The 19515-nt window shown below is 41.2% G+C and overlaps 1 protein-coding gene across 2 annotated transcripts in view; it reads left to right on the top strand.

Annotated features, from left to right (window-relative positions):
• The window catches only part of LOC126203635 (dehydrogenase/reductase SDR family member 11-like), a 255985-nt gene that overhangs the window by 144802 nt on the left and 91668 nt on the right, over nucleotides 1-19515 (top strand). The window contains exon 1 of one of the 2 annotated variants that reach the window (XM_049938009.1): nucleotides 2274-2485. The exons of the other annotated variant lie outside the window; for it this stretch is intronic. Within the exon in view, the coding sequence (XP_049793966.1) occupies nucleotides 2354-2485 (132 nt within the window). The 5' untranslated portion in view covers nucleotides 2274-2353. Of the gene's footprint in view, nucleotides 1-2273; nucleotides 2486-19515 lie in introns of those variants that run through there. 2 annotated transcript variants of the gene reach the window in all.

Below are 19515 nucleotides of genomic sequence, written 5' to 3'. Positions count from 1 at the left end.
CAGACAGGGAGAATCAGAGCTCAAAGAAGTAGGATATGAAAGTAGTAAGGAGTGAAGAGATAGGCTTGAAGTTCTCTGCAGCTATAGATAATGACGAAGTCGGTTGGCAGTTCAGCTAAGGAAGAATGGACGTCTCTGAAAAGGGCGATCGTGTAATTTGGGAAGAAAGACGTAGGTACAAGGAAGGTAACTGCAAAGAAACCATGGGTAGCAGAAGAAAAAAATTCAGTTGATCGACGATAGAAGGAAGTACAAAAATGTTCACGGAAATTCAGGAATACAAGAATACAAGGCAGTTAGAAATGAAATGGAGTGTAGGAATACTAAGGCGAAATGGCTGCATGAAAAATAGGGAGGTATCGAAAAAGAAATGACTACCGGTAGGAGTGACTCAGCATACAGAGAAGTCGAAACAACCAACAGTGAGATTCAACGTAAAGACGATAACATTGCAATGAGAAAATAGGAGAGAGCAGATAGGTGGAAAGAGTACACTGAAAGCGTCTATGAGGTGACGACTTGTCTGATAACTAGACAGAAGGAGAAACGGCTTGTGACGTCGGCGTAGTCGATAGGGAAGAGATAGGGGATCCAGTATTAGAACCAGAATTTAAAAGAACTTGGGAAGACTTAAGATCAAATGAGACAGAAGGGATAGATAACATTATACCGAAATTTCTAAAATCATTGTGGGAATTTTCAACAAAACGATTATTCACTTTGGTGAATGAATGTGACTGGCGATATATCATCAAGCGTCGACAATATGTAGAAGAACCAAGAGAGAAGAGTTGAAGACCAAGAACGAAGTACTCGGGTTAAAAAGTGTATCAGACAGGGATGTAGACTTTTGCCCCTTCTGTTCAATCTATACATCGAAGAAGTAAAGACGGAAGTAAAACAAAGGAGAGATTGGAATATATCCAGCAAATACTCGAGGATCTCGGTTGTAATGACTACTCTTAGAGAAGAGGAATTCGTAAAGCGTCGCATCAAACCAGTCAGAAGACTGGTAACTCACAAAAAAAAAAAAAAAAAAAAAAAAAAAAAAAAATATGCTGAAATAAGAAGAGTGTATTTTCGTTTTTGAAACTATAACCTGCAACATTTGCAAGTCTGCAAGTTGTGTATCGTAAGCTGCAGTCAGAGAATAATAAAAATCCCTCTCTCTCCTCCATCTCCCTGGCTCAAAGACACACACACACACACACACACTTACTCTTCTGTACAATGACATTGCAATTCCTCTCTCCCCCCTCCCCCCCCCCCCGCGCTCTCTCTCTCTCTCTCTCTCTCTCTCTCTCTCTCTCTCACACACACACACACACACACACACACAGGCCCGCATGCACACGCACACATGCACACTAACTCTTCTGCACTATCATGTGTAACTTTTTCTGTGTGTCTGTCTGTAACTCTCTCTCTCTCTCTCTCTCTCTCTCTCTCTCCCTCTCTCCCTTCTTCCCTCCCTTCTCTCTCTCTCTCTCTCTCTCTCTCTCTCCCTCTCCCTCTCCCACACACACACTTACTCTTCTGCACAATGACATTGCACTTCCTCTGTACTATAACGTGTAACTGTCTCTCTCTCTCTCTCTCTCTCTCTCTCTCTCACACACACACGTACGCTTACTCTTCTGCACTATCATGTGTAACTTTTTCTGTCTGTCTGTAACTCTCTCCTCTCTCTCTCCCTCCCTCCCACCCTCCCCCCCCCTCCCTCGCCCTCTCTCTCTCTCTCAAACACACACACACACACACACACACACACACACACACACACACACACACACGTACGCACGCACGCACACGCACACATGCACACTAACTCTTCTGCACTATCACCTGTAACTTTTTCTGTCTATCTGTATCTCTCTCTCTCTCGCTCTCTCGCTCTCTCTCCCTTCCCCCCCACCCTCGCACTCTCTCTCTCTCTCTCACGCACACACACACACACACACACACACACGCGCGCGCGCGCACGCTCTCACGCACACGCACGCACACACTTATTCTTCCTCACAGCCACATTTCTCCACATCTATCTATCTACGTTTCTCTCTCTTCCAATTGCTCTGTTCCGCGCGCGCGAGAGCTGCGGAGGCCTTGGCGAAGTCGCCAGCCGCGAGCGCTGAGCTGCAGCGTCATTTCACGTCACGTGCTGTGGAAGTGCAAGTCAGTCGTGATGTGGCCGCGCTGCGTCGTGTCAGCAGATCCCCGCAGTTAAGGTCGTCTATGTATAGCCGCCGCCCGCCCCCACTGCCCAGCAGTCGCGCCTGCATTCTGGGAGCGAGAGCGCTCTGTGCGGATCTGAGGCAGGGACAAGTGGGCGCAGACAGGACAGGAGGGAGCTATGGAGCGGTACCGCGGCCGCGTCGCGCTGGTCACGGGCGCCAGCGCCGGCATCGGCGCCGCCATAACTCAGGCGCTGCTCAGACGCGGCGTCAACGTCGTGGGGCTCGCCAGGAGGGTCGAAAGGGTGCAGGTGAGCCTCTGCCGCCTCCTGGTCTGCGGTCAGACTTCCTCTCGCACGGATAGAGTCTTACCTTTGTAACAGGTAGCAGGGAATCTCATAGACAGACGGTGTATCCGGCACTGAAGCTAGCCTCACAATGGGGGAACATAAAATCTGGAGGGCCACGAGGATCGCCTCTGGGCACACTTTAAATTTTTAACCTAAATACGAGGTGCTGTCAGCAAGTAAGTCAACACTTTTCTTCCTGGAAGCAGCTTGGTTTTATTCAGGATTCCAATACACCGTATTACTCCCACCCTTTTGGCTACAAAACCTATTTTTCGACTTCCCTGAGAAGACAAAAGTCATGGGACAGCGATATGCACATATACGAATGACGTTAGTATCGCATACACAAGATATAAAAGGGCGGTCCATTGGCCGAGTTGTAATTTGTACTCAGGTGAGTTATAAGAAACGGTTTTCGACTTGATTATGGCCGCACGACAGCAATTAACAGACTTTTAAACAGACTAGACGCGTGGGACATTCCATTTCGGAAATCGTTAATGAATTCGTTATTCCGAGATCCAGAGTGTCATAAGTGTGCCGAGAATACCAAATTTCAGGCGTTGCCTCTCACCACGGACAACACAGTGGCCGACGGTCTTCACTTAACGACCGAGAACAGCAGAGTTTGGGTAGAGTTACCGCTGCTAATAGACAAGCAACACTGCGTGCAATAACCGTAGAAGTCAATGTTGGACTTGCGACGAACGTATCCGTTAGGACAGTGCCGCAAAATTTACCGTTAATGGGCTATGGCAGCAGACGACCGACACAATTGCTTTTGCTAACAGCACGACATCGCCGCTTGCAGCGTCTCTCCTGGGCTCGTGACGATATCGGCTGGACCCTAGACGACTGGAAAATCATAGCGTGGTCAGATTCCGATTTCAGTTGGTAAGAGCTAATGGTGGGTTTCGAGTGTGCCGTAGACACAATGACGCCATGGATCAAGGTTCCGATGACAGGGTTCGAGTATGGCGCTGACCCCATGACACTATGGATCAAGGTTGTCAACAATGCACTGTGCAAGCTGGTGGTGGCCTCCATAAAGGTGTGGGCTGTATTTAAATTTAATGGACTGTGTCCTCTGGTCCAACTGAACCAATCACTCAGCTACTTGGAGTCATTTGCAGATATTCATGCACTTCGTGTTCCCAATCCACAACTGTTCGCCGTTGGTTCGAAGAACATTCTGGACAGTTAGAGCGAATAGTTTGGCCACACATATCTCTTGAAGTGGATCACATAGAACATTTGTGGAACGTGATCGAAAGGTCAGTTTGTGCACAAAATCGTGTACTGGCAACACTTCCGCAATTGTGGAAGGTTACAGAGGCAGCAGGACTCAGTATTTCTGCACAGGACTTCCTGCGACCTGTTGAGTTCCTGTCACATCGAGTTGCTGCAATACGCTGGGAAAAAGGAGATCCGACACAGTATTATGAGGTATTGCATGATTTTTGACACCTCGGTGTAATCTCCATTCAATGTAAGGACCTTACGCCACCTTACTGGCAGGGCCTGTATGCCTGCATGGTATCACTCTATTGGTCGACGTCTCAGCCAGCATTTTTCTGCATTAATAACCTCCCCATCATCTTCATACTTCGCCCTGGAGTGTGCACCCTTGCCAGCCGATGTGGCCGAGCGGTTCTAGGCGCTTCAGTCTGGAACCGGGCGACCGCTATGGTCGCAGGTTCGAATCCTGCCTCGGGCATGGATGTGTGTGATGTCCTTAGGTAAGTTAGGTTTAAGTAGTTCCAAGTTCTAGGGGACTGATGACCTCAGATGTTGAGTCCCATACTGCTCAGAGCCATTTTGTGCACCCTTCATTGGGCCAAACAGACGGAAGCTGGAAGTTGCATGATGTAGACTGTAGGGTGGATGGGGCAAACCAGTCCAATGAAGTTTTATGAGTCCCATCAGTTGTGCGGTTTGTCTGTGGCTTTGCATTGTCATGGAGAAGGAGAAGTTCGTTTGCATTTTTGTGGCGATGAACATGCTGAAGTTGAATCCTGAATTTCGTGAGGGTGGTACAATACCGTTCAGAGCGATCGTTGCAGCATGAAGGAGGACCTCAAGCAGAATAGCTCCGTTACACATTCAGAAGACCATCACCATGACTTTACTAGCTGAGGGTCCAGCTTTGAACTTTTTCTTCGGAGGAGAGGTGGTGTGGCTTCACTCAATGTGTTGACGTTTTATTTCTGGTTCGAAGTGATGAACCCGTGTTTCATCGCCTGTGAAGATGTTAGACCAAAAATTGTCATGAGCAGCCTCGTAACATGCAAGAATTTACAGAAAGATGGTCCTCTGCTGCTTTTTATGGTCCTCTGTTATGTGGCGAGGAAACCAGCTGGCTCACAACTTTGAGTACCTCTACTGCTGGACAAGTGTGTCAGCACTACTAACAGAGACGTCCACTTGTGCAGCAAGATGTTTGATTGTGGCCCGTCGATCACCCTTGAATGAGAATGTCTGCACGTTCCAACATTGCAGGAGTCACAGCTGTATGTGGCCGGCCTTCACGAGTGAGGTCTGACAGGTTTGCACGACCTTGTTGCAACGATGACAGATGCTTCGCCCAACGACTCACCGTGCTTTTGTTCACTGTCAGTCTCCGTAGACATTCTGAAAGTATCTATGAATATCTGCGATGCTGTGGTTTTCCGGCAAAAGAAACCCAGTGACAGCTCTCTGTTTGGAACGCACATCCGTCACAGAAGCCAGTTTTAAGGCTACATATAGCGACTCCACCTGTCGGAACTTAAAGGGGCTGAAGCCGGAATATTCTACCACGCGTCCCGCAACAAAAATTCCACATTTTTTCAACCGAAGTTGGTCGACAAAACAAAAGTGTTGCATTACTAATTAAACATTATAATCTTCTAACGCCTCTAAAAAAACAGTTCAACAGTTGTAAGGCCTGATGATGCACAACAATATTGTACCGAAACAGGAACCTCCCTAATATTACTTATATAAGTAATCTTTCAAACTGAAGCAAAGTTTGACCAAAGGAAGCATATTAAAAGTGGAGGAAATCTGATAGGATTTTTACAGAAATAAGGTTTCTAGTAAGTAATCTTGAAATAACATAAAACATCGAATGTTCTCACAATTCAATGAATATTAGGCTCACTCGGGCTCAAACAATTACTGATATTCAGTACGCAAGTTCCCCCAGTAGCTATGGAATAATAGCTTCAGGATAATATATTATTATAGTTCTGAGATGTAAACAAACGCCAATGAATGTGCATAACTCAGGTCGACAGGTTTCAAGCAGTTTAAGTGTTTCGTCAACGAAAATCATTCCTGACTGGTTGTACACAGATGGCTTAATGGCGCACATTACACAACACACATGACACACTGCATTAAACAACACGTAATTTGACGTGCAATATGGGCAAACATGGAAAAGGAAGAATTAACACTCAGAAACACATTTATTTGCAGTAAAAAATGAAGAAAACACAAAATGGAATATTCTGCATGCCTGCAAATTTGTGTATAGTATACATACCCGCTACAATAAAGAAAGCAATGTCAAAATAAAAAGTATTCGCGAACAGACAGCGTATCAGGGGTATTGGGTACGGGTATTGCGATCGCTGATACCTTAACCCTTTGACCACCAATTTCATTTCAAAAGCATTAATGTATGGTAAATTTAATTAACATATTAGTCGAAGTAACGATTTGGAAATAATGTTTGCCGTCGTTTCATTTTCCAAGGGGTTGGAGAGTGAGGAGGGTAGCACATACAGGACTATTCATAAGTAGCTCCAGGACTTCAGAAGACGAGTGCGCAAAAGCTACCATTTAATAAAACAAATTTGTTTCGGTTAAATCTCTGCAAGTTACTGAAAGTATGAGTTAACGTGCCTGAGATTTAATTTACGTGAGTTAAGCAACAACAAGGAGAAGTATTAACTGTTACTTCAGCAAAAAGCTATATGTTTATTACAGTAGTTCTCGTGAAACGAATTTACGAGAGGTGAGCTTCCTAAGAGTCATGATCTCCGATGAAGAAACACTTAACTGTGAAAAATGGCGTGTCATCATCCCGCGTTGGCGACCCATAAACTAGAAGTGTAATCCATATTAAGAGGTGTCGCTGTAATTGCCCTCGAGAATTGCCACTTATACGTTACAATAGAAAGTGTGTTATTTGTAGTCGCCTCGTTGACCGAAGTATCTGTAGTTCACGTCGTAGAGTAACATGCTTCACTCAGAAAAAAAGCCCGATGTTTACCGAGGTCGCTGCACTTGTTGGACATTCCTCACCATTGTTCAAACATTGATGTTTTTTATTTCTTTCTTAGATATTTTTTTGCGGCGAGAGGCGCTTCGGTACATTTATATGTGGTGTCACCGCCAGACACCACACTTGCTAGGTGGTAGCTTAAATCGGCCGCGGTCCATTAGTACATGTCGGACCCGCGTGTCGCCACTGTCAGGATCGCAGACCGAGCGCCACCACAAGGCAGGTCTCGAGAGACGTACTAGGACTCGCCCCAGTTGTACGACGACTTTGCTAGCGACTACACTGACGAAGCCTTTCTCTCATTTGCCGAGAGACAGTTAGAATAGCCTTCAGCTAAGTCCATGGCTACGACCTAGCAAGGCGCCATTAGTTACTTCATGAATCTAAAGAGTCTCACTTGTATCATCAAGAATGCTGTATACCAAAGGACGATATAAAAGTTAAGTGTTCTAGTAGCTCCGTTCTTTTCTTTATCACATTCATCACGTATCCTGTTCCAGACTTCGCGCCAGTCGGCGTGTGTGTACGTGTGCCCTTTCGGCTACCCGTCTCTGTGGACTGGCTGCCTTGTCAGTCCACTACATTATATTTCACAGTCCGCACTATACATCGAAAACAGTTCACTCGATAAAATCATTACTTATTATGTTGTGATAGACTACTATAGTTTATGTCTAGAATCACTTTGGCATATGTATCCTTTAAGTCAACACTCCGCGGTAAACACCGAAAACAGTCCACTCTGCAAAAACTTTACTGCACTGTCTCTGCATCGTAGTTTCAAAGTTATTTTGCGAAGTTATAGTCTATGACAGGAATCACTTTAACATATTTATAACTTCACAGTTTGCGATCTGCATCGAGAACAATCCACGTTGTACACCGAAAACGTGTATAAAGCTGCTGTTATAAACACACCATTCCGTCGGCCATGCACGACAATAACGTGTCTGCACTTCTCCTCAGACTGCTTTGTTACCGTTTCACATACCGCCCTCTCGATACATTTTAAAGCTCGTCTCTCTCGCATAATAGTACACAAATTATGATGTCTTTAAACTTTTTAAGGAAATTACAGTTTTGTGCACATAGAAATATTTTAAGAACAGAACAGAAGAAACTGAAAAATAAAAACTACATAACTGGCAGCTACACAACGTATGTAGAACGAAACACAAAACCGGTAATGTTGGAATTCTGTTTTGAGGTGAAAAGGAAAAAAAGAAAAAAGTTATGTCGGACTATGGTAATATCATTACAACAGTTATCAAGGGTTCAAACTCAGCATTACGAGAAAGAGCTTAAAATAACAGCAGAAGATGCCTACTAGTGATTCACAGTTAACAGTTTAAGTCTTAATCTCAGTAAAGAGTCATATTAGGAAACTTCAGACAGGCAATAACGACGTCAGAAAGAGACGGTAATAGTCATACACTAAATGAAACACACTCCATTAAATTTCCAAGGTTGCAGCTGTATAACAAAACAGTCAATCAAAGACTCTAATCAAGAAGCCGAATTCATTGTGTTGTGCCCTTAGAAGCATCTCTCATTGTGCTGACCCACAGATAAAAGTGTTGGCATGTTACATATATGTTGACTCCCTACTGTCTTACGGTGCTATCTCCTAGGTCAGTGTACCAGAAGTAATTAAATTATTTCTTCAGCAGAAGCGAGCCGTGGCAATATTGAGTGACGTGCATAATCGTACATCTTGCAGAAGCCTTAGTGAGCACGTGGGAATTCTTACATTCACATCTCAATACTCCTGTTACTTAATGGTTTTCTTGTTAATAATAAACACCAGTTTCAGTCACTACACAAGACACGAAAACAATTGTCATGTAGACTTTGAACTCCTTGTCTAGGTTTCAGAATGGAGTTACTTACTCTTGTGCTAAGATATTCAACAGGCTCCCATCTAACATAAAGCAGGAAACTGAGGAACAATACGAATTCAATAAAAAATTAAAAACATATATCTTGTCAATGCATCTGAACACTTAGATTGCTGTCCCTTTCTTCAGTCCACAGCCTGGTTTGATGCAGCTCTCCAAGCTACTCTATCCTGTGCAATCTCCGAACAATTACTGCATCTCCGAATAACTACTGCAACATACAGCCGCTTGAACCTACTTACTGTATTCATCTCTTGGTCTCCATCTACAATTTTTACCCCAAACATTTCCCTTCAATATAAACTGGTGATTCCTTTATGTCTCAGAATGTGACCTATCAACTGACCCGTTCTTCTAGTCAAGTTGTGCCACAAATTTAATTTCTCCACAATTCTATTTAGTACCTTCTCTATCCATCTAATCTTCAGCATTCTTCTGTAGCATCACATCTCAAAAGCCTCTGTTCTCTTCTCGTCTGAACTCTTTATAGTCCAGCTTTCTCTTCCTGCATGGCTATACGCCAGAAACTTAAATCTGTATTCGATGTTAACAAATTTCTTTTCTTCAGAAGAGTTTTTCTTGCCTTTGCCAGCCTACATTTTATACACTCATTGCTTCGGCCATCATCAGTTGTTTTACTGTCCAAAAAAGCAAAACTCACCTATTACTTTAAGTGTCTCAATTCCTAATCTGTTTCCCTGAGCATCGCCTAGTTTAATTCGACTACATTCCACTACCCTTTCTTTGCTTTTCTTGATGTTCATTTTATATCCTGCTTTGCAGACACTGACAAATCCCTTGAAATGCTCTTCTAAATCCTTTGCTCTCTCTGAAAGAATCTTAAAGAGTTTCTTTCTTCTCCCTGGACTTAAATTCTTACTTCCAATTTTTCTTTGGATTCCTTTACTGCTTGCTCAATGTACAGATTCAATAACATCGGGGACAGCTCCAACCATGTTGCAATTCGTCCTCGCCCACCATATCCCTCCATGCCTCTCGACTCTTATAACTGCTATGTAGTTTATATTATCTCTTTTTTTCTTAGTCGTCTTCTGACTGGTTTGATGCGACCTGTCACGAATTACTCTGCTGTGCCAACCTTTTCGTATCAAAGTAAAACTTCCAACCTACTTCCTCAATTATTTGCTGGATGTAGTCCACTCTCCGTGTTTCCCCGCAGCTTACACCCTCTAAAGCTCCCTGTAATACCATGAAGGTTATTCCCTGATGTAACGGATGTCCTGTCATAATGTCCCTTCTCTTGTCAGTGTTTTCCATGTATTCCATTCCTCACCGATTCTGCAGAAAACTTCCGCTTCCTTATTTCATCGGTTTACCTGATTTTCAACTTTCTTCTGCAACACCACACCTGAAATGTTTCTGTTCTGTTCCTGTCCCATAGTCCATGCCTCATTGCCTTACAATGCTGTGCTCGAACTGTACTTTCTCAAATAGTTCTTCCTCAACTTAAAACTTCTGTTCGATACTGTGTGAGCGTTGGGTTGATCTTTTGTTATTTTGCGCAACGGATTAATCTGAGATGTACCCTTTACCCTGTGGCTCCTGCAAGATGCAATTTCCACCCCCACACTACTACAGAAGTCAGACAGACGCTCCTACCGTTCTAAAGAGAGATGCCTGAAAAACTTTCAGCAATAAATATCTTCTGGAGTCGTCCGCTGTAAGAAAATGACACAAAAATTCACAAAATTTCTTACGTAACTACTGGGATTCTTGGGTACTGCAGTAGTGCTAGTTAGTGTAAGAAAAACATGAAACTAACGAAAATTATTATGTATTTTACAAAAATTCTTAGAAATCACAATGGCACTTTCAGTTATGAATTGAACATGTTATATCCTGGTTCTTTTCATAATGTGAAGTTACCTGTCAAGGATAGGATTCGCTAATGAAATTTCTATACAAAGTGTAAGATTGTTATTGACTTGACAGAATGGCTGAGAGCCGCGCCTACTCAACTTGAATAATTATCCGTTAGAATGTTGCTAGGTATGGTCGAGGCTGTCACATGTGAAATGCAGTGAAGGGTACTGTTGTGGAGGAAATATGGGGCTCGCAATAGCTGTAGCGCACAGTACTGTAAGCTGCAATGACTGCTGTCTGCGCCGCTTGCTGCTGACAAATAAGCTAACTCTCGTTATATCTGGATTGACCTTCGCCAATCAAACTCTCCCTACGCCTTGATGAAGTCAAGGACTCCTATTTGCCCCTAGTCTAACTATTGGCGTGGTACAATGGTCAGATAACCAGTCCACCGCGAAGCCACTCAAAAATTCGCTCATAGGCTTTTAACTATACTCTGTCCGTTCACACTGCACAATATTTGTGTCGGCCAACACAGTGAATAACGCTTAATCGCAAGGACTCAATATAGAGTCGCACTTCGATTCGGTCTCAACATAGGTGCTCTCCCAGTGAAGTACTGAGGAAAGACTTGTTCCTCGCTCTTTGAGTACACGTGCAAGCGCGCACGCTCTCGTTATGTGTTCTCGCTCCTAGAGCGACAACAGAACGGCCCCTCTCCATGCCCGTCATGAAGGGGTATATCTTTCGGTCTCTTCCATTACTTCTTCAGCTCAAGGCGTCAGAAATATCGTCTGCCAATCAGCACTGCTCTTCTAAAACGGGAGGATGACGTTTCGTTTAAGGCGACCAATCCGGAAATCTGTAGCATTCGCGTTTGGCGTTTGCTGTCGCCCTGTGAAAATCTCTGAAACTGCGTGCTATGTGTAGGTACGGCATAGGCTGGCCGGTCCCATGCACTGTAGCGGAATTTGCTTTTAAGCCGAACACGGGGTCGTTCCTCCTTTCCCTCGGGCAAACGCTATATGCTCCACTGGCGGTCACTGGCCGACATAGATAGGCTGAATCGTCCTCTGAATGGACCGGCGTACCGTTGTGCAGTTTCTCTCCCAAACTAAAAGCTCCTGTGACTGTCACGTCTGGAATGTATGTGTGTACGCCAGCGTCGAGTATTTCAAGCCCAGTGCACTTACATGTTATTTACATATCGTTTACATGAGTTCATACAACACTGACTTTATCTTATCGAGTTTTGGTTCGAATGAAGCGTCTTGATGTGTGGAATATGATTATGAGGGCGTAATATGTAAGCAATGAAGGTCAGGAGACCACGACGTCTTACATACGTCCCTCCTTCTGACAAAATGTTTGTCTGGGGTTTGTCAATGCCGAGGAAAATATTGACAAAGTCAGGCAAAAATTGTTCTTTTCTCAGCCATTCTTAACAATTTTTTCTAATGATTTCTTTATAGCTATTGTTTCTATTTTTTTAATTCTACAATTTATGTTTATGTAGACTTTGCAAAGGTTGTTATTCTTTGTCGTTGCCAGTACGTGTCACTGTTTTTCTTTTTCATTTCCAAAAATTAGTTTTTACAATATTAATTTTTCTAAACTCGTTAGTGTACAGTGTATTATGTATTCATGTGGTTATATCTTTTCTTCAGTTAGGCTTTGCGTAAATGTTCGCAAAAGCTCCGTTGTGTGACTTTGTTTTATTTATTTAGGCATTATATTTTTCTTTATGTGTCACTGTTTTTTTTTTTTTTTTTTTTTGTAAGAATGAAGAAGCGTTTCCTTTTAATTCTATCCTCTCTATCCTCAGTATTAATAAATCCCAAAAAGGTGTTTTTGAATGTTACTTAAAGAAGAAAAATCCTGCATAAATCCTTTTCTAATTTTATATATAAAATAAATAAATAGACTTTCCATGAGTTTGTGAGATTATATAACTATACTAATTAATTTTCTTTACATAAGGTTTTAAGGTATCTATAAATTATGAATTTTACATACATAATAAAAATAATTACTTTTACAAATATATCATTTTCTTAACTCTACATTTGTATTTTATTAATTTTATTTTTTGATCTGTGTCAGTTTCTGTGCTCGACGATCCCCACTGAAATACTGGAGGGCGTCGACTCATTTGTATGGGTGTCACAAATCGTGAGAGAAGGACTCTAGCATGCGATGCCGGGTCTTACTTGTTGACATTCTCATCATGGAGTGGTCCTTTTAACCGATGATGATGACTGTGGTTTGCTGCATAAACAGTGATGTCTTGGTTCTCCTTTGCTGTCACACCTGGGATGGTATGACAGTTCAATGATTGTAGTTGACTACCGATGATCGTCACCCAATATTGTGCTGTGACACCTTTGTACTTCACACCTCGTTCAGTATGGCAATGTGATGATGTGGTGGGGAGAATACTGTTCATTGTGCTGAATCTATTTTTAGATAATGTTGGTTGTTACTACTTAATATTCCATTTGCCATTCGCTTGTATTTGTTTGACGATTCAAGGTTTATTTTTGGAGAGGTATTTGTAGTAGTTGTCATGCCTCAAAGTTCATGGAAAGGATAGGAGAGAAAGGTATCTTGCTGTCTTCTGCACTTCTTCATGTTGCATCTTCTGTTCTTCTCGTCTTTCTTGCATTCTTCTGTTCTTCTTGGGCTAGGAATATGTGAATTTTAGTGTAGGAGTGATATAGGATTTGTAGGATCTGACTGCCTTTCCGAATGTTACTTGATGAGTCTGTAGGTCTTAGTAATTTTTTTGTACCTTCATTGTCGTCTCGTCGTATTATGATTCTCCCCACGCTCTTCTGTTGTGTAGCAGTGTCATGACATATGAAATGTCCGTGCTGCGCGTTGTCCTCCCGAAGTCAAATCTGGTTGCAACCTGCATTTCCAGTGTGGCGTTGGTCTTCATGTTGTTGTTATTGCCCTAAGTGCTTTCTCAACATGTCTGTGCCCTCTCCGACGCTATCTCGAAGCATCTGGTGTTAAGGGAGCTGATGATTGGTGTTGGTGGCGATGTCCCTCTGATGAGTAGAAATATTTACAATTTTTTTTACATATATTTGTTATTTACAAAAAACTCTGATTTTATATAATGCAAAAATTTTCTGATAGTGGCAAAAATTATTGTATATATATGATTTCTTTTCTTTATTCTAATTACGTCCTACCACTTCTTCATTCTTTTGATTGTTGTGTACCATTTATTGTTTGTGTGCATGTTGTAGTGTACTTGATACTATTGTAGTGTGCTTGATACTACAAGAGATTGTTAGTGTGTATTGTGTCTCTTTTTCTTTTAATTGATGTGTTATTTTGTTGATTCTTAATTTATTTTTTGGTTTGGTGGTTAGTACACGATTTGCGATTGCCCCTCTGTCTGTTTCCCTTTCTTCTCTTTTACCATTTCGTTCATTCACATTCTTTTAGGTGGCTCACGTGGTAGATGCCAATACTTTTACCTGTTTTTGGGTTCGTTAGCTCTACGGCATTTTCGTGAGCTATCCTTGAAATTATCATTGGCACTTTATAGATTGCGAAAAATTTTCTGCATTTATTTTGACTCTTACGTGAAAGGTAATGAGTTTTTACAAATACCTTTTGGCCCAGTGTGAAGGGTTTCTTCGTGGCAGAGTTGTCTTGAGTGATTTTACGTCTCATTGCTGCTGAACGAATGTTTTGTAGGGCAGAAGCGACGATTTGTCTATGTTGCTTTCGGGGAATAACTGGAAATTTAATGATTTCTTTTATTTTTCTGGTGGATCTATATTCTTTAATACTGTAATTGGTGGATAAGTCGTGGTACTATGTGGTGGCTCATTAATTACTTCTTGGAAGTCTCATAGATATAGGTCCCAAGTACAATGGTTCTTTCTGCAAAATAGTCTACAAAGTGTTCCCAAATCTTTCATGGAACGCCGGCCGAATTTGCACCTGGTTTATATTTGGAAATAAAGGTGGGTTTGATTTTTAATTTGTCTAATGTGTTTTTCCAATGCACTGATCTGTATTGGGGCCCATTATCTGAGATTATTCTTTTCACTCTCCCAACTTGTTGTATAAAGTCCTTTTGAAATGCTTTACTATTTGTAAATCCAGTGGCTTTCTTTAAGGGTGTAAGTGCATTGTATTTTGATGCTAGTTCAATTTCAACAAATATGTAGGTGAAGCCTTTCCTTGTTCATGCAATTGGACCATAAATATCGGCTGCAGCAATCTGACTTAATTTATCAGGGATAATTGGAAACATTGGGGGTCTGATCTGATATGTCACATGTTTTGACTGTATGCATTTTTTACAACTTTTAAGAACGCGTCGAATACGTCGCTCCATATTTGGGAAATGTACTGTTTGTTTCATTTTTAGATAGCATTTCTTGGGTCCAAAATGTCCACTACTAAAGTGGGTATACCAAATGTATTTATTAATAAGTCCGTCAGGGATGCATGCTAACCATTGTGCAACGTCATTATTACGTTTGAAAAATAGGATAGTATCTTTTACTATGTAATTTTTTCTAATTTCTGTGTTGGTTTTATCGGTAAGTTGGTGTTTAATCTTGAGGAGGGTCTGATCTTTGTTTTATTCCTCAGATAAATTTTTTAAAGCATTCGTGAAAAATTTTCGAATGGCACGTTTTTTAGATAATGAATAGTCCGTTCTTCATCTTCATTGTTAATTTTCTGGTCCTCTGCCATTCTCTGTGGTGAACGAGACAATGCATCAGCCAGAATATTTTCAGGTCCTAGTATGTATGTGATTGAAAAGTCATATTCCTGCAGTATTTGCATCCATCTTGCCAAACGTCCGTGGGTTAATTTTGAGGAGATTAAAGACTCTAATGGTTTATGGTCTGTGTATACTTGTGTTTTTCTGCCAAAAAAGATATGTCAGAATTTTTGAAATCCCCGTACTATGGCTAGAGCTTCTAATTCTGTTATATTATAATTCTTTTCTGCCTTCGATAGTACTCTACTTGCAAAGGCTATTGTTTTATGTATTTTCTTACTGTTTTCCTCAATTTGTTGAAATAGTACCGCCCCTAGCCCGGTCGTTGCACTGTCAGTTACTAGACAGAACTCCTGACTTAAATCTGGGTGTGATAAAATTGGAGCATTATTCAATGCCTCCTTCAGCTTATGAAATTCTTCATCTGCTTGTTTATCCCATATCCAGGATGTGTTTTTTCCTGTCAGTGCACACAGTCTAGGTGCTGCAAGTATGCCTATCCATATAAAGTTTTTGTAAAAATTTATCAACCGCAAGAATCCCCTTAGACTTTTCTTGTTGTAGGGAGTGGGAGTATTACGAATAGCGTCTATCTTCTTCTCGCCTGGCGTTATACCTTTTGCAGATATGTTATAACCGAAAAATTTAATTTCTGATTTTCCAAAATGCGATTTAGTAGTGTTGACGGAGACCCCACGTTTTTTCATAATTTGTAGGAAATTATCCAACATATAATTCTGTTCTGCCCAAGTTGCCTCCGCCACAAGAACGTCGTCCACATAGCAAGTAATTTTCTGAAGTATGTCGAGATTTAGTATAGAATTCAGACCGCGAATGAAGGCAGCTGACGAAATTTTCAGGTCAAACGGTGAACGTTTGAATTGGTAGCAACGACCAAAGACAATAAAGGCTGTGTATTTTCGACATGAAGGCTCCATTTTTATTTGCCAAAAACTTGAACGCAAATCGATGGATGAACAAATCTGTACTCCATGAAACTTCTGAATCAGCTCTTCCAATTTCTCTGGTCTATCTGTTTCCGAAATTATAATTGTATTTATTTGTCTTGAATCGAGTACCAAACGTATGCTCCCATCCTTGTTACTTACAATGTGTGAGGGTGAATTATATGGTGACTTGGCGGGTTCAATTATGTCATCATCCAACATTTTTCTGATTTCAAGAAATACTTGCTCTCGATAACTATATGGTGTGGAATAAGGTGGAACCTCAAATTTGTACTGAAAATCTTTAATGCTACCTGTCTTTGGTGCAAATACCTCCGCATGTGATCTCAATATGCCTGCTAAATTTTTTATCGTGAAGCGAAATATCATCTGTTTCCTCTATCTTCTTACTAATTTCTTGATGAATTTCTTCTGTTACTTCTGGTGGGAGTGGGTCAAGGTTTTCCTCAAAGTTATATCTAGACTCTCTCTCCTCCTCTATTTCATTCCCTTCTTGACTTAAATGCAATTGCTTTACTTTTCCCTGTTCTTTTTCATCGTTCAGAGTTTGAATAAAATATAGTATTACATCATCTACTGTCACGAAGACTTGTGGTATGCAAATGTGAACCTTACGCTCATTAATGAAATCCACTCCGACTATCATATCAGCCATAAGTTTTGGTACGATTATAAAATTGTTTTCAAATTCGCAACCTTGGCAGTTGAATGAAAGACGTGTTTCGTGTTTCACCTCTGTTGCATTTTTTCCTAAGGCACCAAAAAATCTTATGGTTTTTGTCCTTAAAATCGATCATTCTTTCTCTCTATTGCACCTTTCAAATAGGCTTTCTGATATAGCCGTCACTTGACTCCCACTATCTATGATTGCTTGTGTCGTGATTTCACCAATGTTTATCTTTAATATGGGTTGTATGATTGTGGATGTTACGATTTCCTTTTCTGGCATCAAATCCTCTGCTATAGATTCATAGCTTAACCTGTGGATAATTGTACCTTCCCTTTGTGTTTGTGTTTGCTTTGGTGTTAACTCCGTGAGAAAAACCGTTTGCAACCTATCTACCTCTTTTCGCCTGTTTTCGAGCTCCTGTCTCTCCTTTTCCTTCATTTCCAAACATTCCCTAATGTACTCTCTCTCTTTCTCCTCATAGTCACCCATGTTTTATACATTATACGTCTTTTGTGTTTGTGGCGTCTGTGTTCTGTTTTTATTTAGGATACTCTGCTCTGTTTTATCGCGTTCGTTTACTTGCTTCTCGTCAAATATATTGCTAAGTCCGGTTAACAATAATTCGTCGCTTAATTCTTTAATACACGGAAGTGGTGGCAGTTCATCCTCGCTTTCAGAATTTTCCCATTCTATGCTGTTTTCCCAAGCTATGTAGTTTAATTCAAGTGTATATGGTGCTGACTCTTTATCGGAAATTTTCGTAAATCCCTGTTTGTCTGAATTTTGGCTATTTTCAGTTTTTTCTAATTTTTATCTAGCTACTTCCAAAACATGAATGTCCTTTTTTCATTGTCTTAATGAATGGACGTCAGTTTGCCTAACCTCTTCCGGATTTTCCCGTCAATCTTTGCGTTTTTCAGGATTTGGTGGCCTAACTTCTACTTCTGGTTTCCCTTTGCTGTGTTGTTCTTGTGTCTGTGGACCATAATTTCCTCGGTAGTTTTTCGCGCCCTGGTCTCGCCAGTTGCTGTTTCTAACATCATGACCTCTTTCAAAGTACCCTTGACCGCTGGCATTTTGATTCCTAAACCCATATCCGCCACTGTATGAGTGTCCATTACCGTTCCTATTTCGGTACCAATTATTCTGGTTATCGTTTCTATGCCAATTATCTCCATTGTGCCACTGTTCTTGTCTGTTAAATTGCCTGAAATTATTGATGTTATGATTACGATTATTATTATTGGAATATTCGTTCCTAGTCCTTTCCTTTTGCTTTAAACAAAAATGCAAGTTCCCTTAAAACCTCCTTGAATTCTTCGGTATTTTCATTTTTTCCTACTGTCGCCTGTTGATACTTTGCCGGTAATTTCATTCTACATAGACGTATCAGCTCTCCGTTACTGTATGGTTTGTCTAGGCATTGATTCTTTTTGTCCATTGTATCAAAGAATTTTACCACGCTTTTCTCTTCTGAGTTTTCATATGGTGTCATTTGAAGTAACTCGTATTTAATTTTGTTTTGTGCCTACTTAGACTAATATCTTTCGAGAAATGCTGTTCTGAACTGTAGGTAAGACGTACAGGTAGCCGCGATCTTTTGCATCACCTCTGCTACTGTCCCTGACATGTGTGCACAAGTGAAGTAACGTTTGTGAGCTACGCTCCAGTGGTTGGGTGAGCCTACTTGAAACTGGTCGATGAATGTGCGTGCATGCAAGCTACCGCCTTCTTCCTTGAAATGTTGAAATTTTCTGACTGTAAGGAAGTGGTCTGTATCATATCTACTCATAAATCCGGTTTGTGGCTAATTCATTGACTCAAATAATCTGCCACTGCTTGTGTCGTCGTGTTTATTCTCTGGTAATCTACTGCCAGTCTGCCTATTCTCAATTTCCTGACTCATATCCGCGTCATAATGTATCATTGGTGAACAAATGTGTTGTTCGTGTGTTTCTACTCTCATCATTCGCGGTATAGTACCTGTGCTGCTATTATGTTGTGTCACTGGATTTACTGGTATCGGCTGAATGTATGTGTTCCGTTTTTCTAGATACTGTGCCTGGTCCTGTGACGTGTCATGTATTACTTCAATCTGGGATTTCTGTTTCGATTTCTGCGCGAGTGTTACGTCTAGCCTTGATTCTAATTGAACTTTCTTAGACGGAACGTGTTCGTGTATTGAATTAATGCTTGACGTGTCAGTTGTTTCGCTGCAGGTGTAATCGGTCTCAATCTTTTCTTCGATAGTTTGTATCAACTCTGTTCGAAGCTTTTCAAACTGATCTTTGTTTTTAAGTTCTATTTTATTGATCCGCTGATCATATTTTTTTAGTGCAACCTTTGTTACCTTGCTTTGAATTGCTTGTTCTCCCGAAATGTGTATTGCTGTTCGAGTGGCTTTTTTCGTAAAACGTTCCACCTTTTTGTCAAAGTTTACGATGTCCTATTGGACCTTGTCCACGTCAGTGCGTAATTGCTGCTTGTGTTAGTACCTGAATTCTTTCTGTAGATTCTTTCTCGTCTTTGTTTATCCGAGTGATGTGACTTTCAATTCTGGCGATCCCTTCTTCAATCTGGATTTTAACCTGTTGGATCT

This window comes from Schistocerca nitens, chromosome 9 (assembly GCF_023898315.1).
Source record: "Schistocerca nitens isolate TAMUIC-IGC-003100 chromosome 9, iqSchNite1.1, whole genome shotgun sequence".
Lineage (NCBI taxonomy): Eukaryota > Metazoa > Arthropoda > Insecta > Orthoptera > Acrididae > Schistocerca > Schistocerca nitens.
The sequence above is the reverse complement of the archived record's forward strand: the minus strand, read 5'-3'. Positions and strand labels throughout refer to the sequence as shown.